The 21,429-nt window shown below is 34.5% G+C and overlaps 4 protein-coding genes across 9 annotated transcripts; 1 reads left to right on the top strand and 3 right to left on the bottom strand.

Moving 5' to 3' along the window:
• Window positions 1-41: 41 nt before the first annotated feature.
• LOC132699873 (uncharacterized) lies at window positions 42-2,242 on the bottom strand. The gene is made up of 3 exons (XM_060666827.1): window positions 2,082-2,242; window positions 1,731-2,026; window positions 42-179 (listed from the first exon to the last, which is right to left on the bottom strand). Exons 1-2 carry the CDS (start codon window positions 2,197-2,199, stop codon window positions 1,740-1,742), a joined length of 405 nt encoding a protein of 134 aa, XP_060522810.1. The 5' UTR covers window positions 2,200-2,242; the 3' UTR covers window positions 42-179; window positions 1,731-1,739.
• Window positions 815-1,689, bottom strand: LOC132699872 (sepiapterin reductase). The gene has a single exon (XM_060666826.1). It carries the CDS (start codon window positions 1,687-1,689, stop codon window positions 889-891), a length of 801 nt encoding a protein of 266 aa, XP_060522809.1. The 3' UTR covers window positions 815-888.
• A 1,472-nt stretch (window positions 2,243-3,714) lies between the features above and the next one.
• Window positions 3,715-11,329, top strand: LOC132699631 (cytosolic endo-beta-N-acetylglucosaminidase). 2 transcript variants are annotated; one of them, XM_060666455.1, is made up of 7 exons: window positions 3,715-3,738; window positions 5,572-5,867; window positions 6,043-6,200; window positions 6,707-7,007; window positions 7,793-8,168; window positions 8,629-9,110; window positions 11,156-11,329. In XM_060666455.1, exons 1-7 carry the CDS (start codon window positions 3,730-3,732, stop codon window positions 11,271-11,273), a joined length of 1,740 nt encoding a protein of 579 aa, XP_060522438.1. In that variant the 5' UTR covers window positions 3,715-3,729; the 3' UTR covers window positions 11,274-11,329. The 2 variants fall into 2 exon arrangements, with proteins under 2 accessions (XP_060522438.1, XP_060522436.1); XM_060666453.1 differs by lacking the exon at window positions 3,715-3,738 and adding an exon at window positions 5,155-5,477.
• Window positions 11,330-11,495: 166 nt separating this feature from the next.
• LOC132699632 (uncharacterized) lies at window positions 11,496-21,429 on the bottom strand. Of its 5 annotated transcripts, none has more exons than XM_060666456.1 (7): window positions 21,192-21,429; window positions 17,545-17,875; window positions 13,721-13,786; window positions 13,544-13,663; window positions 13,228-13,395; window positions 12,460-12,684; window positions 11,496-11,724 (listed from the first exon to the last, which is right to left on the bottom strand). In XM_060666456.1, the coding sequence occupies exons 1-7, from the start codon at window positions 21,216-21,218 to the stop codon at window positions 11,570-11,572; spliced, it is 1,092 nt and encodes a 363-aa protein (XP_060522439.1). In that variant the 5' UTR covers window positions 21,219-21,429; the 3' UTR covers window positions 11,496-11,569. The 5 variants fall into 5 exon arrangements, with proteins under 5 accessions (XP_060522439.1, XP_060522441.1, XP_060522440.1 ...); XM_060666458.1 differs by having other exon boundaries at window positions 12,460-12,666; XM_060666457.1 differs by having other exon boundaries at window positions 21,198-21,429.

The raw sequence follows: 21,429 nt of genomic DNA, 5'->3' as shown, positions 1-21,429 counted from the left end.
GTTCATTCATAGGTCGTAGAGGTAAGGGTCTAGGTATGTGCCTTATTTGTACGTTAATGTCCAACTGCATTCGTATGTCCAAAACCATAAAACCCACCACTATAAGCAGAGGCAATCTGTACCTACAGTCCCACGCTAGTTTCAGCAAAAACATTAACGGTTTCATCGATTCCTTGAACCTGAAACGCCAAACTGCCTTTTACGAGGAGATTGGTTTTAAACCTATTTATATAAGCTAATAGCGTTATGTCGAAAGTTCCAATTCGATTCAAACAATTGACTAAAAACGGCGAACCATTCGTCTCCCCACTGTTTTAGCGATAGATTGTTTTTAATGACGATGGTTAAATTATTAGCCACGTCTCTAATTCTAGACTTAACATCGAATTTTTGTTTAGTAAGTATTATACTTTGAAAAAAGCCAAAAATCATAAAATCCCAAAATATAACCTTGAAAATGTGGAGTCAAAATGCCAACCTTCGTGATCAAACAAACATTTGGCTAAAATGTTGTATCGAGTAAGAAAGTTGTGTCAATCCAAAGGTAGATTTTTACAAGAAAAAGTAATAGACATACATTCATAAACGTTAAAACTTTTTCGTCTCCCGTAGGTCTAACGAAGTCTGAATGCAGCGATTGGATATTTAAAAATTTTATTAGCAGTCGATTGCAAAAAAAGGATTCTGTTGCTACATGAAAATTCATCAACTTTTGAATTAATTATTAATTACAAATCAAGGTCAAAATTATAAGGCGGGGCGTTTCTCTCGGAGTTAATTTGGAACAGCCTCAGGTTAAATAAAAGACTACTAATAACATTTTTAAATATTTATTTAGTATGGACAACATTGCATACTTTTACATGGAATGCGTTTATCGATTTTCCTTTAAGCATTGACCCTATCGAAATAATCGACGGTGTCGCCACTTTTAAAATCTCCTTTTTCCAAAACCTCTAGCAATTTGGAAACGGTTTGATTAGTGGTCAAAACGGTGTTGGCGCGAATTTCCTGAAACGTGGACCTGACCTCGTCAGACTGGGCAACATCGCAAACCATATCGAACATATCCGTCTGAACAGGTCCGGGGGAATAATTCAAAACAATTATATTTTTGTGTTCCAATGCGAGAACCTTGAAGAATAATTCGCGAGCTGCTTTCCCGCTACCGTACATCGCCGAGTTTGCAAAAGGCACTTTGCCAGCTAGAGATGATATATTCACGATTACCAATTGAGGCGCGATAGGCCTTATATGTTTGATAAAAGCATTGTTGAGTAAGACAGCGGAAAACAGATTAAGATCATAATATTCCCTCCAGACCTGCAGGTCTGACAATTCCGTCGAATCTTTGAGAACTCCCACATGGGCGGCATTATGAAATATAAGGCCAATCTCAATTCCAGAAGAATCGATTGACTTCAAGACTTGTTTGAAAATATCATTGTACAAATTTAAGTCTGGCTTGGAAAGGTCAACTTTGTATGTTAGCACTGTTAAAGACTTGTCTATTTCCAAAATTAATTGTTTTGTTTTGTCTAACCCCGATTCCGACCTGGCGAGTAAAACAAACACGGAATCTTGGTTGACTTGCCTGGCGGATTCTACAGCTATAGTTTGGCCAATTCCCTTTGAAGCACCCGTGACAAAAACGATACATTTCTTTGAAAAATTCGTTGCACCAGCCATTATAAACCAAACTTTTAGTAACAAATTTAGTAATTACGAACCTAATAAATTCAAGGACTGCGGTTTTCTGTAGGTGGCGTATTTACAGCCGGATCTTTATCGTCCCTACCTAGTTCATCATACTTTATAATGTTAAGAATTTCTCCTTGATTGAGAGCTTGCCGTTGGGTTAATATAGCGCGAACGATTTGCGAGCTGGAAATGGGTTCGTCCAACGACGAGTATTCAAAATAGCGTTCAGATTCCTCGTTTAACAGTTGTCGCATATACACCTCTTTCTTCGCCGCCAATTGTTGGAGTATGTTGGGATCGTTCTTGATTTTCAGCAATTTCCCTTCTGTAAATACACGCCGGTGCCGTTTGTTCAAATTTTCATTTCTATTAATTCTTACCGAGAACCGCCAAATATTCTTTGTGGTCGGGTAGTTTATCGATGAAATTATCCTCGAATTTTAAAGTGTTTTTATCCGAAATGTTCAACCTCGATTGACAAGACTGCCACGGATCCATTTTTTTTTATACACAGTGACGCCGCAGATCATTATCTCCGTGTTGGTTAGTTAAGAGTGCAAAAGCGAGATAAAATCATGCCACGTTTTCGTTGGCCGTCAAATGTATCACGTGAATCGAGATTACGACGGTTGCCAAATCATGGGTCGTTCGTGGACATTTACGACGAATGCGGGACATATAAATTTTAATATAATAATAATAATACATTTATTGTTAACTAAATGATGTAAACATAATAAGCAATATATTTTGGGCTTTTCAACTGCATAACCAATAATCCTAATATTTTTATCAATAGTGAACAACAAAATATCAGAAATAAAACGCAAATAGAATAAATCGGGTATATTAAGTATATACGCATTTAAAATATTACACAATAGGTTATTGGTTGACTAGATATAAAATATAGGTTGTCCTTTGGTAAAACTAGATCACGCTTCAACATAAATTTTTATATACCTTTAAAAATATTGCAAATTAAATTTTGATATTTTTAAATGCGAAAACGATGCGGAACAATTTTTGTTATAATTACCTATAATGTTTTCTTAGAAATGACGCACTGTTATGATCGCCTTATTTAGCCATTGCCAATATATTTCAAATCACAGCCCTGGAAGGTCATCATCAGTAGATTTCTCATATCGTCCTTCGACATCTCGTAGCCGTCAGCGCAACTCAAACATCTTAAATACTCGACGTACGCGTACTGACCAATAAATGTGCTTTCATTCAAATACATTTCGGCATTTCGCCTATCAAAACTTTTTGAATTTCTGACATAGTTTTCATCGATATCGGCGGCGGCCTCATCCGGAACCATTTCTTGATGCTGATGCTTGACATTAACTAGAAGATAATAAGGGAGGTGTATCGATTATTTATGAACAAGGATTATCACGGCAACTTGCACGTGCCGATTGAAAACCGACCGCTATTTTCGAATTTCGTTAGAAAACTGATGGGAGACTATAATTTACAGCATCTAAGCGCAACATGGCACGCCATGGGTTGTTAATTATGAATGGGCATAAATAGCCTCGGAAAGAGGGTGGGGTAGGGGTTATTTTAACGGTCCCTACGCTTTATTTTTGGGGTGAGCGCCTGTGAAGCGAATGTGGGATAGGGGCGGTCAGTTCAGCGGAGATTATTAACAATAGAAATCTTTACAGCTGCGACACGGAAGAGACTTGTACGGGGGTGTGAATTTATCATATAGCTGTTACATAATATCAAATTGCTATTAGATATATGTATATAGAGGCCCTGTATACGCCAATAACACAGGAACTTATGAAGCTACTGTGACAAAAAAAAATCGGATTGTCAATTAGACATTCGCATGCGCGAAATTTATAACTTTGTTTTTAGCCAATATGCTTTCGGCCTTCAACAACCAACATGGCCGCTGACAGATTTTCAGAAAATTTAGATACAGCAGTGTTTTCCTAAATTATGCCTACACTTCATTAAATGTACTGAAACAACGGGTTAAGCGTGTGGAAATAGTTGTTCAGAAAGGAAATGGTGCAGGTTAGTGGATGAAATTCACTTTCTCTACGACAATATCATTGCCGCCTGCGGCGCATCGATTTTTGCCGTGGTAGGGCCACTATATTATCTGATAGCTATATTCATAATATAGTGACCGCAACTAGGATAAAAATTGATGCATCTTAGGCGGCTATTGCATTTTCGAATAGCAGAAATTTTGCGCATTAACTCGCACTTTGCGTCATTTTGTTTCTGAACAGAGGTCTCCACACACTTAACTCGTTTTTCTAGAACATATATCGAAATCTTGAGAAAATATTGAAATAAAAATGTCAGGTCCAAATTGAAACCTGTCGAATTAACGAGCTGTCAGCGATCACGTTAGATGTTGAACGCCCCTAAGCAACACCTCCTACATCTCACAAGTCCGTGAAACTCTAAAGTATGAGAATCACATTAGGAAAGCTATATATTTGGTTAGTTTTGGTTGGGATTTCATAATGTCAAATATAGGTCAGAGGCTAACGAAAAATTATCAATCTTCTACATTATTTTAATGTTTAAAATATATTACAAAAACGGTCTAGAAATTCATACAGAGGTGGTCCATAGATGTTTTAAAAATTTTATTTGTTTTAATGAATCATGCGAAGAACATATTTATGAAGGATTACGTAATATAAAGTTAAATTTTATATTAAATATTACTTACTTAATATTACCTGCAGCATAGATTGTATTATTAGCACTGAATAAAAAAATTAATAAATAAAAACTACTTTTGACCAAACGAGGTGTTTTTCTCTTGGCTGTTTGTTAACTGTTCTTGGAAAACGAGTCAAGTGTATTAAAATCGATGTTTAGAAAGAAAATGACGCAAAGTTCAGATTAATGGGAGAAAAATAGAGACATGCCCTTCTGTACAAATAGGCATTTAATCTCCTTTTCGTGATGACTCACAGATAGTCTGTGTTTTACTGCCTGTATTGACAGATGTTATGCCATTTGGATTGATGGACATAGTCCTGGACACATTTTCTCCTATCAGTCAGCAGGAATCTGGCGACCCCAGGGCTTATGGGGAAAAATATTCGTCCTTTGTTTTCTTGACGTTTTGATAGATATCATATAACTAATATTAAATTAAATAATTAATTAATAAATCAAATAAGAAGGCTTTATCTATGATGATAGAACAGGTACTCCTCTTATTCTTCTTTTTGACCTGTTGAGCTCGCTATCGGAGAACACTCGCGCATTTCCGTTAAGAGGTTTGTACTTTTTTTGTTGACCACATTTAGCAGTTTTGTTCAAGAATCCCTTAGCCGCGTGAGATATGGCAATTTTACCGCAATTGAGATTTCTAAATTGAATTTATAGATAATTCAAACTTCTATACAGACTTCGCTATTCCACCTATGCGAATGCTTGCAAGAATTCCAGTTAAATGATATGGGATAATTATTGTGGATTGTTGTGATTAGAACATAACCTATAATGGAGAGCTTTTAGGTTTTAAAACAAATTCCAGGGATGTTTTTTTTTAAATATCGCTTAATCACATGCGACGTGCAAGTTTATACAGAATAGAGATTACGTTATCTGCAATCTTGCAGGAATATTTGTAATTAGAACATTAACGGAAGTACATTCATAGCCTCCTTATCAACAACCGCATAATTTTGGGGTCATTAGATGCATTCCATTGAATAATTTGATATAGTGCAGTTCCTGTTCCGGTATATTTTTTCAAAGATATGAAGATGAATTCTAACGCAGTACGTAATAAGTCGTTAATTTGTTTATACAAGGTTCACCACGTTTGCAGTTGTTTCCTAAGTTTACATTCCTTAATCTTTATTTTTGCTGAAGATTTTAAAAATCGGTGGAAGCATAGACGCTAAACAGGATAAGATGGTTCCAAGTTTATTTATGCAGTGTCATCCAATAACTAATGCGAAAGAGATTAAAGATGTGATTTTTGAACCACCATCGTGGGTGGACAGAGTTGAAACTTTAAAAAAGAGAAGTGCCACTGTTGTAAAGAATGTATTATCTGATTGTCACAGTGATTCTAAACACTTCATTGTGAGGAACAGACTAGATTCAAAAACTGTTCCGCAGACATTGGTTTGTCATGATTATAAAGGAGGGTATTTGGAAGATAGGTAAGCTCATACAATTTTGAGTCAATTCACATAAGTTTTAGCAATTTTTTTAATGCTAAAATTTTTTTTTATATCGTTGAATTGTGTGCTTAAATATACTAAAAGAAGCATGTATTTATATTGTTGGTGTATGTTGTTAGGTGTGAAATGGCTTGAAAATTTATTTTATTTCCAGATTTATATATTTTGAAAATGAAAGTATACAAGGTGATGGTTACACATTTTATAATTGGGCACAGATAGATTATTTTGTCTATTTTAGTCATCACTTTGTTACCATACCCCCTTTAGCATGGATAAATGCTGGCCACAGGAATGGGGTTAAAGTATTGGGTTAGTATTTTTCTAAACCCTAGTAATAATTTTGTGTTTTCGAGATAGTGTAGAGGTGATTTATTTTCTCATAGGCTATTTAAAAAAAAAAACAAAAATTCACTGTCTTTTATTGATTTAACCTTGCATGTACAGGGTGGTTCATCTTGGTTATTTTTAGTTAGAAGATCGCGGTTTTCTGAAAGTCCAACTTTCCTTTCAGATTTAAACGGCTATTTTGATGAGTCATTTATTTTATTTATCATTTATTTATTAACATTATTTAAAAAATTAACATAGTAACATGGATGGTAAATCAAAATATTTATTCAAAATCACAATGCTAGTGTTAGTTTTTAATTGGAATTGGTCTAAACAAAATATTGATTTCGTGTCTGGCGGAAAGTTAGATAACACTGTATATATCATAAGGATACCAAATAGAGCCCCCAATTTGTCAAAAATATTTTTCGTTAAATTGGTAACAAATAACAAAAAGAAAAAAAGTTTTCTTTTATCCCTTATAGGTACCTTAATAACCGAATTTAAAGAGGGAACCAAAATTTGCGATGAGGATATTTTCGAGAGTATCCCGTCAATGATGGATTTTGCACAAGATTTAGTTGACTTGACCAGAATATTTGGATTTGACGGCTGGTTGCTTAACATAGAAAACGAAGTAAAAAATCCAAAAATCCTCCAGGAATTTGTTAAACTCTTCACCGAATTGATTCATAACGATAATGAAGAAAACGTCGTTATATGGTATGACAGCGTTACTGAGGACGGTAAATTGCAGTGGCAGGATGAACTTAATGAAAGAAATCGGTTAGTACAATTACTTTCAAGCCGAGTATGGAATCGTTCGCTACCATCGTGTACTGTTTTCATTGCATGTTTATGGGAAAGCGAGTTATAATAATCCCTCAGATTTTCAGTACCAGTTTTTGATGATTATAATATTTTCCATATCTTTCTCAGTATGAAAGGGATTTTGATTTGGTAAAACCTTAGTTTTAGGTTTTCAACAGTCAAGAGATGGTGCAGTTAAAATTTGAAGCCTTGTTGTTTTACGACCATCATTCTAGTCAGAATATTAAATACGGACCTGATTTTTTTTCCGTAATTTAATTCTTGAAAGTGTCTTATTTAGATATTTAGTAATACGTCCAAGTGATGTGATATGATATAAACGTAATCGAAATTCGAAAAGATATTATTTAAAACCATTACAGAAAGCAACTAAAGCACCAGGATAAGTTATGCTAAAAAGTATTAGGTTCTTATTTAACATTTTGGTCCTAAAAAACAAACTTTCAATTCAAATACTAAATACTAAATTTTTTGTTAAAAAGTTGCAATAACAAAGCACATATTTACAAAATAAGAATATGTCATTAGGTAGGTAGGGCATATTTTAAAATTGCCAATTTTTCCGTTTTCCCTCGTAGCCCAGAAAGTACAGGTGCTATTCGAAATCTGATTATATCAGTTTTGAAGTATCAGAATAGTAGGTATGTGAAGTTCGGGCGGAATTTTCAAAAATAACGGAGTTTCCCATAAGGATACGTCAAAAATGAGACGCCCCATATGTTTTTCCTTCCGCATTTCAGTTGTTTCTTTGATCGGTGCGATGGGATCTTCTTAAACTATAGTTGGAACGAGCAGAAACTAATAAATACCGTTGAAAACGCTGCTCATAGGAATTTTAACGTATTCGTTGGTATCGACGTCTTCGGAAGAAACATGTTTGGCGGCGGCAAATTTAACACGTTTAAGGCAGTCGAAATGGTAACGAGATACAACTTGTCCATTGCGCTGTTCGCACCAGGTTGGACGCACGAGACGATAGATAGAAGCGCATCTGGAACGATATTTGACGATTTCTTAACCCGAGATTACGCGTTCTGGTGTAGTCTCTGGCCTTATCTGTACACGCACCCCATTAACGACTATTTCGAAACGGATTTTTACATCGGACTTGATAGGGTAAGATACAGTATTTAAAGTTTAGTTAAGTTTAGACCAATGCCGGTGATTTGGACTGGACTGAAAATGATGTTTATTGGTCATAGTAATTATTATTCATATGAACTATAACTTGGTCTTAATTAATGTAGCAGGCAAGTAATGTAGATTTTATAAAAGAATAGGAGACATTTTGTGAAGCGGAGAAGTTCATACTATGTCGGCCATTGTTTTAGATTACCTGAAACAACAGAGATATCCAAGCGCGGAAAATTAAAATTTATATACGGCGACGAATAATTCTTGTGAATGCACAGTATTGTTCCACCCGCGGCTTCCAGGAAGTCAAGAAAACATTGAGTTTCTCACATATATTTATAGTAGTTATATTCTAATAGATCTAATCTAATCTAATTTAATCGCTCTATTTTCTGCTTGTTATATCTATATCGAAACTTGTATTTTCCTTTTATTACTGCAGGCATACTATAATTTGTTCAGGCAAAGACAACAGCCGTCGAGGTTCCTCTACCCTCAAAACTCGAACCTGGTGGCCGACATAGCTTCGATACCCACATTGATTAATACTTGCTCGTGTATGCAGCAAAAAGCTTTAAATTCAAGAAACGGATGTTTCCTGTCCAAGGAAAATTTGAAACTAAACACGGAATTTGTCCACCACTTGTTCGTATGCGAGCTCGAGATTCGTGGAACGAATCTGACATATTTTCTGACGAAGAGTCTGACTGATGGCCCGTCGGAGATGAGTGTCACTTTACTGACTCGTTCGAAGAGCGGCGCTTTTCGGAAAATTAAACTGCTCGCTGATTTTAAAGAAGGTACTACCGACGATCAGTCGCTTTTGGAGGTCAATCCTAAAAGAACCTCTCTGCATAATGATAATGAAGTTAGAGTTATCCATAACAAGTTTGATAGTTTGAAAGAGGGCGATTTCCACCTGAGGTAAGTCCTTTTTCTCTCTCATTTTTTCCTGGTTGGATTTACTTTATACCTAGCACCACTTTACTAGGTTCGTGTATTGAAAATTGAGTGTAAGGTTGATAAATCCAAATCTCCTGATGTCATTTTTGTAAACAATATCTGCGGCTCTATGGCGCGTAACTTATGTATAAAAAAACAGTGCTTCTAATTCATTAAAAATTAGCGATATAATTAAGTTGGTCAAAAATATACATAATATAATAATAATATTTTAATAATATTTATTTATTTATTAATTTATTTTAATATTAATATATATATATATATATATATATATATATATATATATATATATATATATATATATATATATATATATATATATATATATATATATATATATATATATATATATATATATATATATATATATATATATATATATATATATATATATATATATATATATATATATATATATATATATATATATATATATATATATATATATATATATATATATATATATATATATATATATATATATATATATATATATATATATATATATATATATATATATATATATATATATATATATATATATATATATATATATATATATATATATATATATATATATATATATGATGACACTATATTCCGGGATATCATCCGTTCGCTCGTTGAACTCCGACTGGAATCCTGCATCCGACTGGAATCCTGCAAATCCTGCATCCGACTGGAATCCTGCAGACGTTTCGCCAAAATCTCACTTGGCATCTTCAATGCTCGCGCTCCGAAAACACTTCGAACACACAGTGTGTTCGAAGTGTTTTCGGAGCGCGAGCATTGAAGATGCCAAGTGAGATTTTGGCGAAACGTCTGCAGGATTCCAGTCGGATGCAGGATTTGCAGGATTCCAGTCGGATGCAGGATTCCAGTCGGAGTTCAACGAGCGAACGGATGATATCCCGGAATATAGTGTCATCATATTTTTCCATCCGTGAATCAATACGTGAGAATATATATATATATATATATATATATATATATATATATATATATATATATATATATATATATATATAATCATAATAAAATTTAAGCTTGCATTTGTTCAGTCTAATGCAACTTACTTTACTATTTATGGCTATGTTCATGTGGACTTATAATTATTAAAGTAAATTAAGTCACATTGTTATTAAATTTATTCACAGTTAATTTATCGCTTCCAGAATGTCATAGTCAACACTAAATAACCAGGAGTCGACAAGCCTCTTAATTTTTGTATATTCCCTATTTTGCAAATACATTGGAGTTATATATTCTAGGGGCTGCAAACAGTCTCCTCTGCACTGAAGTGAATTTTAGCATGGTACTGGCATGGCCTGATCTGATACAAATCTAGTTTTTACTGAACGGCTGATTGTTTCTTTACGAATTTTGTTAAGACTTTCGTTTCAGTAAACAATTCTTTAGAAGAATATAGTTTGTTTTTGAATAATATTATTTTCAAAACATGCTTGATAAGTTAATATAAAAAATTTATGGAATACCTTGCGAATTTTCACAGTGATATAATTGACGTGGACATCCCATTTAAGGTTCTGATCAAAAACGACCCCTAAATATTTTTGGTAGAATTTATGTAAAGATCGCATTTGCAAGTGTCATAGCCACAGTTAAAATTATTCTTTGCAAGTCTGGAGCACCAGCTTTTGTCATGGAGTAACTAATGAATTGGGTTTTCTCTAAATTAAGTGACAGCAGGCTATAATCTATCGATTTTTTTACCTGACTTAGTAATTTTTCAGCTTTTGCGACGGTTTCTTTCCAAGGGTTTTTAACAGTATTCGATGCCGCATCAGCATAGCAGACAATACCTTCCTTCGTGTTACTAACTTTCGTTAACATTCTCATATATAAAGTTATAAAAACTAAACAAAATAAAAAAAAATTAGCATCTTATATAGTTACTCATATTACATTGGAAAACATCAACGTATTGGCAACAATTTTTATACTTACAATAGTTTGTGATGACAATAAATATTGTTTTTCAGCTTATATGAATTCTACACGCCACCTTGCACAATATTGGAAATTGGAGCTACTATTGAGGCGGGCAATTCTATACACCTCTGCGGTTTCGGTATAAAGCGACTACTTTCGTCGTCCTAAATTAAATTATACAAATATAATGTACATTATGTTAAAATATATTGCAATAAAAACGAATTAATGATATTAATAGTTCCATTATTTGAAATACCAATTGAGGGTCCATGTCTTAAAGTTTTGCTATGCCCCTTAAACTTATTAGAGACATATGCGTATTTCTTTAACATTTAAATGGGAAAGTGAGTTAAATAATAGTTTGCGAATTAAAAAGTTGGCAGCTTTTCTGATATTTATTTGTATGTATTTAACAGCCTAAAAAGTAAGTTTTTATGGATTTAATAATGTTCTGCCCAACCTCACGAAGGGAATTTGAAGGTGCCAGAACTCTCTGGTTGTCTTGATAAAACGCTTATGGATCTGCCAAGTGTTACTTGTGGGTTACTTGCTGCGTTATTCCTGTAACCCTTCCCATTTTCCGCGAAATATCTTCTGCGAGGTTCTCTTCTGTTGCCTAAAAAATTCTGTTATGTTATGCAAGGAATTAGTTAATATGCACAAAATATTCATTTGCTGACAAATTTCATCAAAACTATTTTTAGTTCCTCAAAGTTGTCAAGTCAGTTAAGTTTTTGACCACGAAGCTTCACAACCTTCGTATGGATAATCTGAATAAAAAGTAAAAAATTTGAGAAAAAATTTAATATTTATGTGGATTATGCTGAATAAATGTCTTGTATATTGTTTATTTAGATTTTGGTTGTGAATGTTCTTTGTCCAAACACATATGCCCTGCCTATGACGATAACAATGCGCGCATGCGCGGCCTCTCGTTTGCAAGCGGTATACAACAACTAACATGGCCCCTAACGGATCGTCAATAAGTTTGGCGGCGTTTCTATGGTAGTATTTTCTCAAAATTTGCTTAGATCGCGTTGAATTTTCTTTGAAAACGAGTTAAGCGTGTGCGAGTGCTGTTTAATAAGAAAATGGCGCAAAGCGCAGGTTAGTAGGTGAAATTCAGAGGCATGAGCGGAAACCCATTCCCATCTCTGTGTTATTTAATAGCTATGTGGGTTCAAACTAACAGGCGACATGTAGATATCAAACCTTGGCATCGGTTATATCAGGTCGTTGATGATCTCCTCCACCCCTTGCTGAAGAATATTATAAAAGTTAGCGGGATTGAAAGCGCCCAACTGATGCGTGTAGCTGCCCAACCAAGGATTGGAAATCGTCAGATACTGACCGGGGGGCAACTTGTTGTTGTAGAAATCTGTAACAGGATCGTAATCTTCGTGAACTGGTTTTATCTCGTCGTTATAGATTATGTCATCAGGATCGATGGTCGTTGTTGGTGGCGGGGGCGCCACCTGCGGTCTTGTTGGTTGAACTCCTGAGATAGATTCAGGACGATTGAAGTTGTTGTTGGACACGGGCCCGCCCTGCGAGAGGGCTGGAAATTGTAGGGGGCCTGTATTGGAGTTACTAGTAATTTCCTGGGTCAAATTATATTATATCCAAAGGAGTCATTAATAAAATGACTAAAACCGGCAGCCATCATGCACAAAGGCTAAGATTATAAATAAAAATTCCTTCGTCTGCCTACTGCTCCAGCGATAGATCCAATGTTTTACATTTTGGTCGCGTGAAAAGGGGATTTAATCAAAATACGGGGGTTCCGATAAGGTTATACGACAAGAGAAATCATTCGGAAAAATTTGCCCGCTAGGGGACGCTGTAGGTACTGTAAAGAAACATAAAACCTCCAATGAATGGCTGCAATACATAAATTTTAATATCTATCTATCCAAACGATTTGAATATTTTTGGTCTCTTTGGATAGAGCATTTAATGGATTTTTATTAATTTTTGTTAATGTGGCTTTCGTTTAGAATGTGATTATGCTGTTCATCGCACAACTAAAGATACGGCATGTCGGTTCTCCTTTGGATATTATACGGGACCTTCTTAATTAACCACTTGACACCTTGACGTAAAGTCGAGACACAAATACCTGATGGTAGTTGAGGTAATTGAAAGTTATCGAAGGTTGGCAAAAGGGACTGGAAGCTTTGGCCTATTTGAGGGATTGTCTGGAGAAAGGACTGGATGCCCTCGCCCAAGCCTTGTCCAAATTGTTGCGGCGTCGGCAGAATCCCAGCAAATGATCCGCTAAATGCTCCTGGCGCAAATCGGAAAGGGGTTAACGTACAGGGTGTCCAGTTTTTATTTATTAAAGTTTGCAGATTGTTGTGTTCCGAAAACTGAACACCCGGTAAAGTTAACCTACACTCGAAAACGATATTTTCAAAAAATAGTAAATTCGATACCTTGCTGACTTTGTGGCGACGACTCTTCGGGACCGTGGGGCCCTTGTGGTCTGTTGCCAAATAAAAAGCCTGAAAGGATTGGTCTGTTTTCAAAAAATCCGCCTCCGTTAAAAAGTCCTCCTAAAAGGCAAAGATTTTTTGAGTTAACGATGGCGATACCGTCGAAAGAATGCTAACCTGGTTTATGAGGCTTGTGGTGACCCCCTTGTGTTGGTTTGTATCCTCCTTGAAATGGTTTGTTACCTAGAAATAAGAATCAGCCTAGCAAAATTTTGTTTGGTGTTTAGATTCACAAATTACAAGTGGGCGGCTTACAATTACAAAAATGACTTTCGGACATATTGATGACATATTTTAGAAAAAAAAAACCTGAATTGTATATTTTTGTTTATTGATTCCCTACAACATTGTCCGTTTAATCGTAGTAATTATTGTTTTAGTAGAATGCACAGGATTCACAAAATAATGGGTGCTAAGTTTGTGTGATTATATGTGTGAGTAGTTTTTAAGCTAAACTGTGAGCAGAATTGTCATGATGAATTCATTCAAAATTCTCTACCTGATATATTAAATAAAAACCATTAATTTTTTTTATTATTATCACTTTATCCTCGGTTTTGGTTTTAGCAAGTTATTTTTTTAATGAGCTCTTCCAAGAATCTTTTAGAGTGACGTAATAACTGGTTTACTGGCACTCACAAATTGATAATTCCTTTGCTGTTTCAATTTCGTTTGGTTTGTCGTATAGCCGTCAGGTCTTCTTTCTGAAAACTAAGTTTTTCAAACATAGTAAGGAAATCGCCATTAATTAATCCCTTCAAGTAAGGAGTTTTCGGAGACGGCAATGTGAAATATAGTAATATATCATAAAGCTAAATCTCTTCTTTGCTTTTTCCTTAAAGGTTTCCAGAAATATTGTACAGAGTGAGTCAAGGATAGAGTAAAGTTCATTATCTCATTGGTTTCAAAAATTTCTGGAAAATGGTAATAGTATATTATGCAACAAGTGCGGTAAACGGCATTTGACTCACGAGTTTATTTGACACGAGCGGAGCGAGTGTTTAATAAATCAGTGACTTAAAAAATTTACCGAACTTGTTGCATACTATACTTTTTTTACGACCGTTAGTTTTTGGGTACATTTTCTCAAAACAACAAGAATACATTCACTGACATGACTGTCAGAATTGACAAACGTCAAAATTCAAAGCGTGGGAAATATCTCCGAAAACATCCGGTTGCTCCCAAATCCGTGCGGTAAAATCCTGGAAAGTGGCTTGTATTCGTGGGAAACGAAACTGACGTGGTAAAGTGATGCTTCCCGCATGCTAGATCGGTGTGTAATTAGGTATTTTACAGACGGGAGTAGAAAAATATAAAAGTTAACTCAAAAAACGTGGCGAATAAAACGCGCCATTATTTAAGATGACTTAAAAGGTATATGTAACGGAATTTGAGTTAGATGCTACAGGGTGTTCAATGTCATTTGCCCAAGCCAACTAACTAACTTGAACAGAAAGAAGGGTCAATGTTGGAAAAGTTAAAATAACTTTAATAAAAGTTGTACGTTTTTGTAAGATCTTTAAAAAATACATATATCGGGCGTGCAATTTAAAAAATCGAGAGTTTTCAATTGAAGATGAAGCGAATATATTCGTTTATCTTAAAAGACAGATAATATCAAATATGACCCTTATCTTTACCTTTACCTTAAAAAGAAAACGTAATTTTTTTTTGCAAATGTAGAAAAATTAAAATATTGGAAAAACTCTTAGGTAGGTATTGAAAATAAAATTTACAAGTAGGGTATTCCATTTATAAAAATGTATATTTTATTCGTCACGCTTTTTTGAGCCACGCTATGACCTTCAAATTGTACATTATAAGAATCGGAACAACTTTTGTATTTACCATTTTCTCATAACTTCTGAAACCAATGAGGTTTACTCTATTCACCCGGTACATATTTAGTACTAGGGGTCTAATTTACAGTCACTCACACTTTACTAGACTCAACGATTCCACAAGCTTTTGTGAACTATTCTATAGGTATTTTTGTATAGGTATTGTCGATAGGTATTTTTTATGGGTTTCCTCAAGTACACGTCAAGGAATTACTACATAGTCATAGTCATAGTCTCATATAGTCCAGCACACGACTTGCCTGGCCTATCATGAACCGAAGGCCCTTTACCCTTAATAAACGGAGTAATAAATCAATAAAGGGCCGATTTACAAACGTTTTTAACTACAGGGAGGTATTTTTGTTTTAGTAGTGTCGACACCTTAGAAATTTTAAAATCTTTTGCGCATTGCCATTGCCAGTCATTATTTGATATGTTTAGATGGCGGGTTGAAGAGAAGTTCGTCGACGGAATGGAGGAGAGTAACGGACCAAAAAGAAAATGTTATTTGAATATGTGCTGCAAGACGTTTTACGACATTAGTCAACGTTTACTATAACATTTCGGAAACTTTAATATAGCAAATAAAATGATCTGCTATTAATTTATATGTTTTAAAGCAAATATTATTTGGACGAGACTTGATTCGACACCCAAGTCACTATAATGAGGGTGGCAAAATTCCTCATGGAGCTGCATTTTGAATGTTTTTTTTTTTGCAAGGTTGGGTGCCAAACGAACTTTCTGAAAATTGCAAGAGGTATTGTAAGTGTTCCTTAGTCAGCATGACCTTTAGTTTGAAAATATATACAAAAAAAGAACTAGTTAAAGATTTGAGATCAAATCGTATGATAAAACTTATTTCGTAGACCATTTATCGTGTGTTCGCCCAACGATATACCGTCTTTACAACTTTTTTATGGTTTTGACTTCAGAATGACTTTAAGACCCGCTTGTCTGTTCATATATATAAGAAAGTGGCTAACTGATACGAATTAAGGAAAGATCCGGGCAAGCTGTAAGAATGAAATATGGTCGAACAGGTACGTAATTTGCTTAGAATTTAATTATTTGGAGTTTTGTTAGGCAAGATACTAAATAATATTTATTTATTTATGTATGTATTTATATTTAAATCTAAAATAAAATTACAAATTATTTTTATTACCTACTTAAATTACTCAAAATTATTCACATAATATATCAGCATCACTATCGCTATCATCGCCTGTTCTAATTATTATTTTTTCTATATTATTTGCAATATGGATATACGATTGTTCTGCTTTTTGTATATGTTTAACAGAATTTGCCCAACTTTGTGGAGGGATGTTAAAAACTTCGGTTTCTATAAGTTTGAAGATATTGGAGAATTGGAGAATGGCAGATTTCAGTTGGTGCCAAACATGTTCAATGGGATTAAATATACAGTGGTAAGGTAGTTCTTCCACATTTAACACCGGTTTCATCTTTTTCAAGCCTCCTAATTAATATCTCTAATGCAGGCAGGCTTTGTTCCTCGTATAACTGGTAAATTTTACGCTGTATTATATCTTGATCACTTTCATCTACACTCGAGAAAATGTCAGCATCGCTTCCTTTTTTCCTCGCTGAAATGGGATTATTCACAATTTTCCATACAGTTGATGTTGAAATTTTTGTCAATGTGGCCGTTTCTTCTAAAGATGCTTGTTTATAACATTGTTTATAACTTCCTACATTTCTACATTTGGGAGGGAGCGTCTCCTGAGATGCACTAGACTCGCACATATTTTGTATCATTCGCACACGATTCAACACAAGCTGTATTACACACGAAATAAGAATGATTACTAATAAACTTAAACTAAGTAGTATACCAAACCAAAGAATATTAAACACAGGTAGGTATAAAATTATTTTCCATCACGGACCACAATTTTACCTGAATTTAATTTCCGAAACTTTAGGTAATAATCTTGTTGCATGACTACCCTTAGATAATCCCATTCAAAAGCAATTGGTCATTTTCTTATACCTATGAACAGACCATATACTAACCTTTTTCGAAGTCGTCACCTAAAATTTGCAATTACAGTCAACTTAAACCACACCTACCGTTTAGAATGGGTTTTCCTGGTCGGTAACCGCCAAACGAATCGGCGACTGGATAATTTTCACTAACTGGATGTCCCCCTCCACAGTTGATATTGTAATTGTGATTATTTTCGACGTTCAAGAATTGAAAATCTAAGAAAAACCGCTCGGAAGCCTCATTCTTTGGTTTGCCGTAGCCGCCGAAGTTGCACGGACCTTGGTTTAGTGGTCGACGACGTCTTTCTTGTGGCAATTCGTTACCCAAGAATTTGCTATTCTCATTGGACGGCAAAGAAGTGGTACCGTGAATCAATATATGCAGGCACACGGAAATTTTAACAAAAGTCTGGATCTGAAATAAACGGTTCATGCTGAGGAAGCGATTACTACAATTAAATAGATTAAAGATTGAATACATTAAGAAAAATGCTTTTAAAAATGTTTTTAAAGGTGGCTTTGAAAATGATAAATTGAAATATTCATTTCTTCTTTCATTTGGATAATTCTGTTTCATTTTCAATGAGTTTTCGGCTACGTTTGTGCGAGCACCTTGCGCAAATCAAAAACCTTTTGAAACGTAATATTCATAATGCTTGGTGTTTGATTACACAGGTCTACAGTGATTTTGGAGTTTGAAAGCTGTTTGCTTATTTGTATGTTTTTGGGGGCCCTTTTTCCAAAAAACGCCATATTTTTGCTCTACCACGTCATTTTTTTTAGCGCTCTATATCTTAAAAATGGTATTCTATTAATACACATACCTATGACGTGAATTTGGTTGTTCCATGTTAGGCATTATTTTTAAATGAATTGATTTTTAAGAAATTGAATGTGATTTGGCAACACTGTATAATATTAGATTTCTCTGCAGAGCAACAGAGTTGGCGCAGAAGCGCCATTACAGCGTTGTAGCCTGTTTATGCGCAGTTTCGTTGTATTGGTCGTCGTGCTACTGTGTTCGTAGCTGTTGTCTTCGTTGTTTTTGTTTTTATTATTTTAGAACGTATAAATATGAAAAGAGAGCATTGGGGGAACAATCCAAATAACTTAAGTTCTGAGCTCCTCATGTTTCGTTTGCGTTCAAGCATTAAGAAACTGGCAAAAAGGTAGGAAGAAACGTTTAAGCTTTGGTGTTCCTATAGTATGGCGGGAGCCTAGGATTGACAGTGATGCTTGTTATTTGTGTTCGTGTTATGTTCAACAGAAAAAATAAGAAACAAATTGTGTAGCTCAGTCTTGACTCCTGTATTCCACCATTTCCTCATGTACCAGATGTACCGTTACCTACCGCAAAGAACTAGAAAACGTCATATCGTCAGAATCAGAGGAATCTAATTCCGACCAAGATGACTCAGATTTCACACCAGATTTCAGAGAGCCCGAAGTGTTTAACCAAGGGATGCATCCGAATTGTTAGCGTCCAGACATCGCGACAAGCATTTACTGGTGTCACATCAAGCTTTTACCGGGATGGCGGAAACGTGTTATGTCAATATTTTACTCAGGAAGGACTGCTAGTGTATTGCAACAATATTTCTGACTTAGTTTCAAAATTAGGAAATGTGGCGTATATAAAAGAAGAATGGGCCTGTTTATGGCAACGAACTGGGCTCGGTTGCCATTGCACATTCGGTACATTTAAAAGAAACGTATGAAAATTTAGAACTTCTTTTGAAGAAAATAAACCACAAAGAACATCAGTGGATGCTTTGTGGTAACCTTAAAGTTAGGACTACTAGGACAACATGGGAGTTATACAAAATTTGCATGCTTTATTTGTGAGTGGGATAGTCGAGTAAGAGACAGACATTGGACTTAAATAGAATGGCCCTCTAGAGATAGCTCAGTTGAACTCAAAAATGTTTTACTGCCTCCTCTTCATATCAAACTCGGTTTGATGAAGCAGTTTGTTAAAACTCTAGACACAATTGGACCGTGTTTCAAATATTTGTGCTAGAAATTTCCAGCCATATCTAATGCTAACATAAAGAAGTAATTGATAAGTTTCTTGGGAACTCTAAGGGATATGCCTTTAAAAAACACAGCCGAATGTACGGACAAAGCAGCTTTCTGTCAAAAAGGCGAAGATTTCACTCAAAAAAGTCTGAGTAAATTTTTTAAAAATAGGATTCCACTTTTTTACTGAATGAAAAAATAAATCATTTTCGAAATATCGTTTTTCCATTTAATATTTGCAAAAAAAAATCTTACGTGATTCAAATAAATGGATAGAATTTTTGAAATCAGCCTAGCAAAATTATTCAAAATCAGTTTTCAAAACAAAAACATCTGTCAAAAAGTTTAATTTTGTACAACCGTGTTATTTTTGTTTTAGGTATTTTATTTATTTCATTTCACCTTAAAGCTATATTTAACAATTTTATTTAACTGAGTACAGTGTTTTCGAAGTAATACGTTAATATGAAAAAGAAATGCGTCTGCGCGTGCAAAGCGAAAATTTGCCCCTGAGCAGAGATACGCATGAATTCCAATAAAGATTATTCGGACAAATATATCTACATTTGTTAATTATTATTGTTAAATGCTTACATTTTCCAACAAAATTTTGTATGAATTTTTAATCTGTTTAGTTTCTATCACTTAGACCTACCTCAACTTTACCTTGTGCGAAGCAAACAAATGAGTCATGCATAATATAATTAAAAACACAAAACCCATTGTTGAATACTAATTTAAAAAAAAATGAAAAGCGCTCAGTAATTGTGTTGAGGATGTAAACACTTTAGCATTTAGCGGTTTAGGTATAATGCTTAGGAAGTGAATTGGAACAGTTAAAAAATGTCTTGTGTTATACCGGGAGCGGTCAAAAATAAATAATTACTAAATTATCGGTAACTTATAGGATTAATTATTGAAACAGAACAATATGGATGGAGTTGAACAATAGTCGGAAATAAATAGCTCCCAACAACGCGACTTTCTGTTTCAATTACTATAGGCAAAAACCTCTCGCACTCTGCAGGCTTACTGCTATTGTAATCATTTCCCCCTTTTGGAATTTTTTTTGTTATGTGATAATGTTATGTGACTGGTACGAATATAAATCCTGCAGTCGATGAAAAATGGGATCTAGATGGGAAACAGAACATTTCACTATAGAAAACATTTTCGTATCGTAACTTTGCCCCCTGTTTGATATGACGATGGCAATCGACTACAAAATATTTGTAAAGCATTGAATTATTTGAACGAAATTATCTCTTCTATCAAGCTTGGTCACTCGTTTACTGAATTCGAATCTGTAATTATATTTCCCAGTGAAATCACCAGATTTGTATTGGCATGCACGCAAACATTTATACGGATACCTGGTTTAATTGGAATCTAATCATACAAAGCACAAACGTTACCTACTTGTCATATAAATTACCACTAATTTTATGACTACCTTTAATTGTGGAATGGTTAATTAATTGGCTGGCAGCGCTCCCACTTGGCTAATTATTGTGTCAACTTCAAAATAAGATTCACTTTCATGAAAACCTAATTTGTAATTGTAAAAAATTGCAAACGTAAATATAAATTCTTTAGTTAAGGGTGAGATCTTTAAAAATTGTTTAACTAGTCTTCTCAAAAATATAAAATTTTGTTATGTTTTTATTTCTTTTATAATTTATAAGTCTAAATAACTAATAGTAAGTACTCACCGTTACCTTGAAATCCCGTAAACCCATAATAATAATTCAGCAAAATGTTATTCACAAAAAATAAACACACAATGACTTGACAACGAGGAAAAATGTAAATATTCGCAATGCACGTAACTGATTATGCTTACTCGCTGTGCGGAATTAAGCAAATTCAAAATCTCGACTGGGCCGTCATCCGCGTGGGATTTTGGAAAGAAGAGAGAGTTGTTTCATCCAGTTATTGTTACATATTGCG

This window comes from Cylas formicarius, unplaced genomic scaffold (assembly GCF_029955315.1).
Source record: "Cylas formicarius isolate icCylForm1 unplaced genomic scaffold, icCylForm1.1 PGA_scaffold_3__17_contigs__length_32017465, whole genome shotgun sequence".
Classification (NCBI taxonomy): domain Eukaryota; kingdom Metazoa; phylum Arthropoda; class Insecta; order Coleoptera; family Brentidae; genus Cylas; species Cylas formicarius.
Note: the sequence above shows the minus strand (reverse complement) of the source record. Positions and strands in the feature narration are given on the sequence as shown.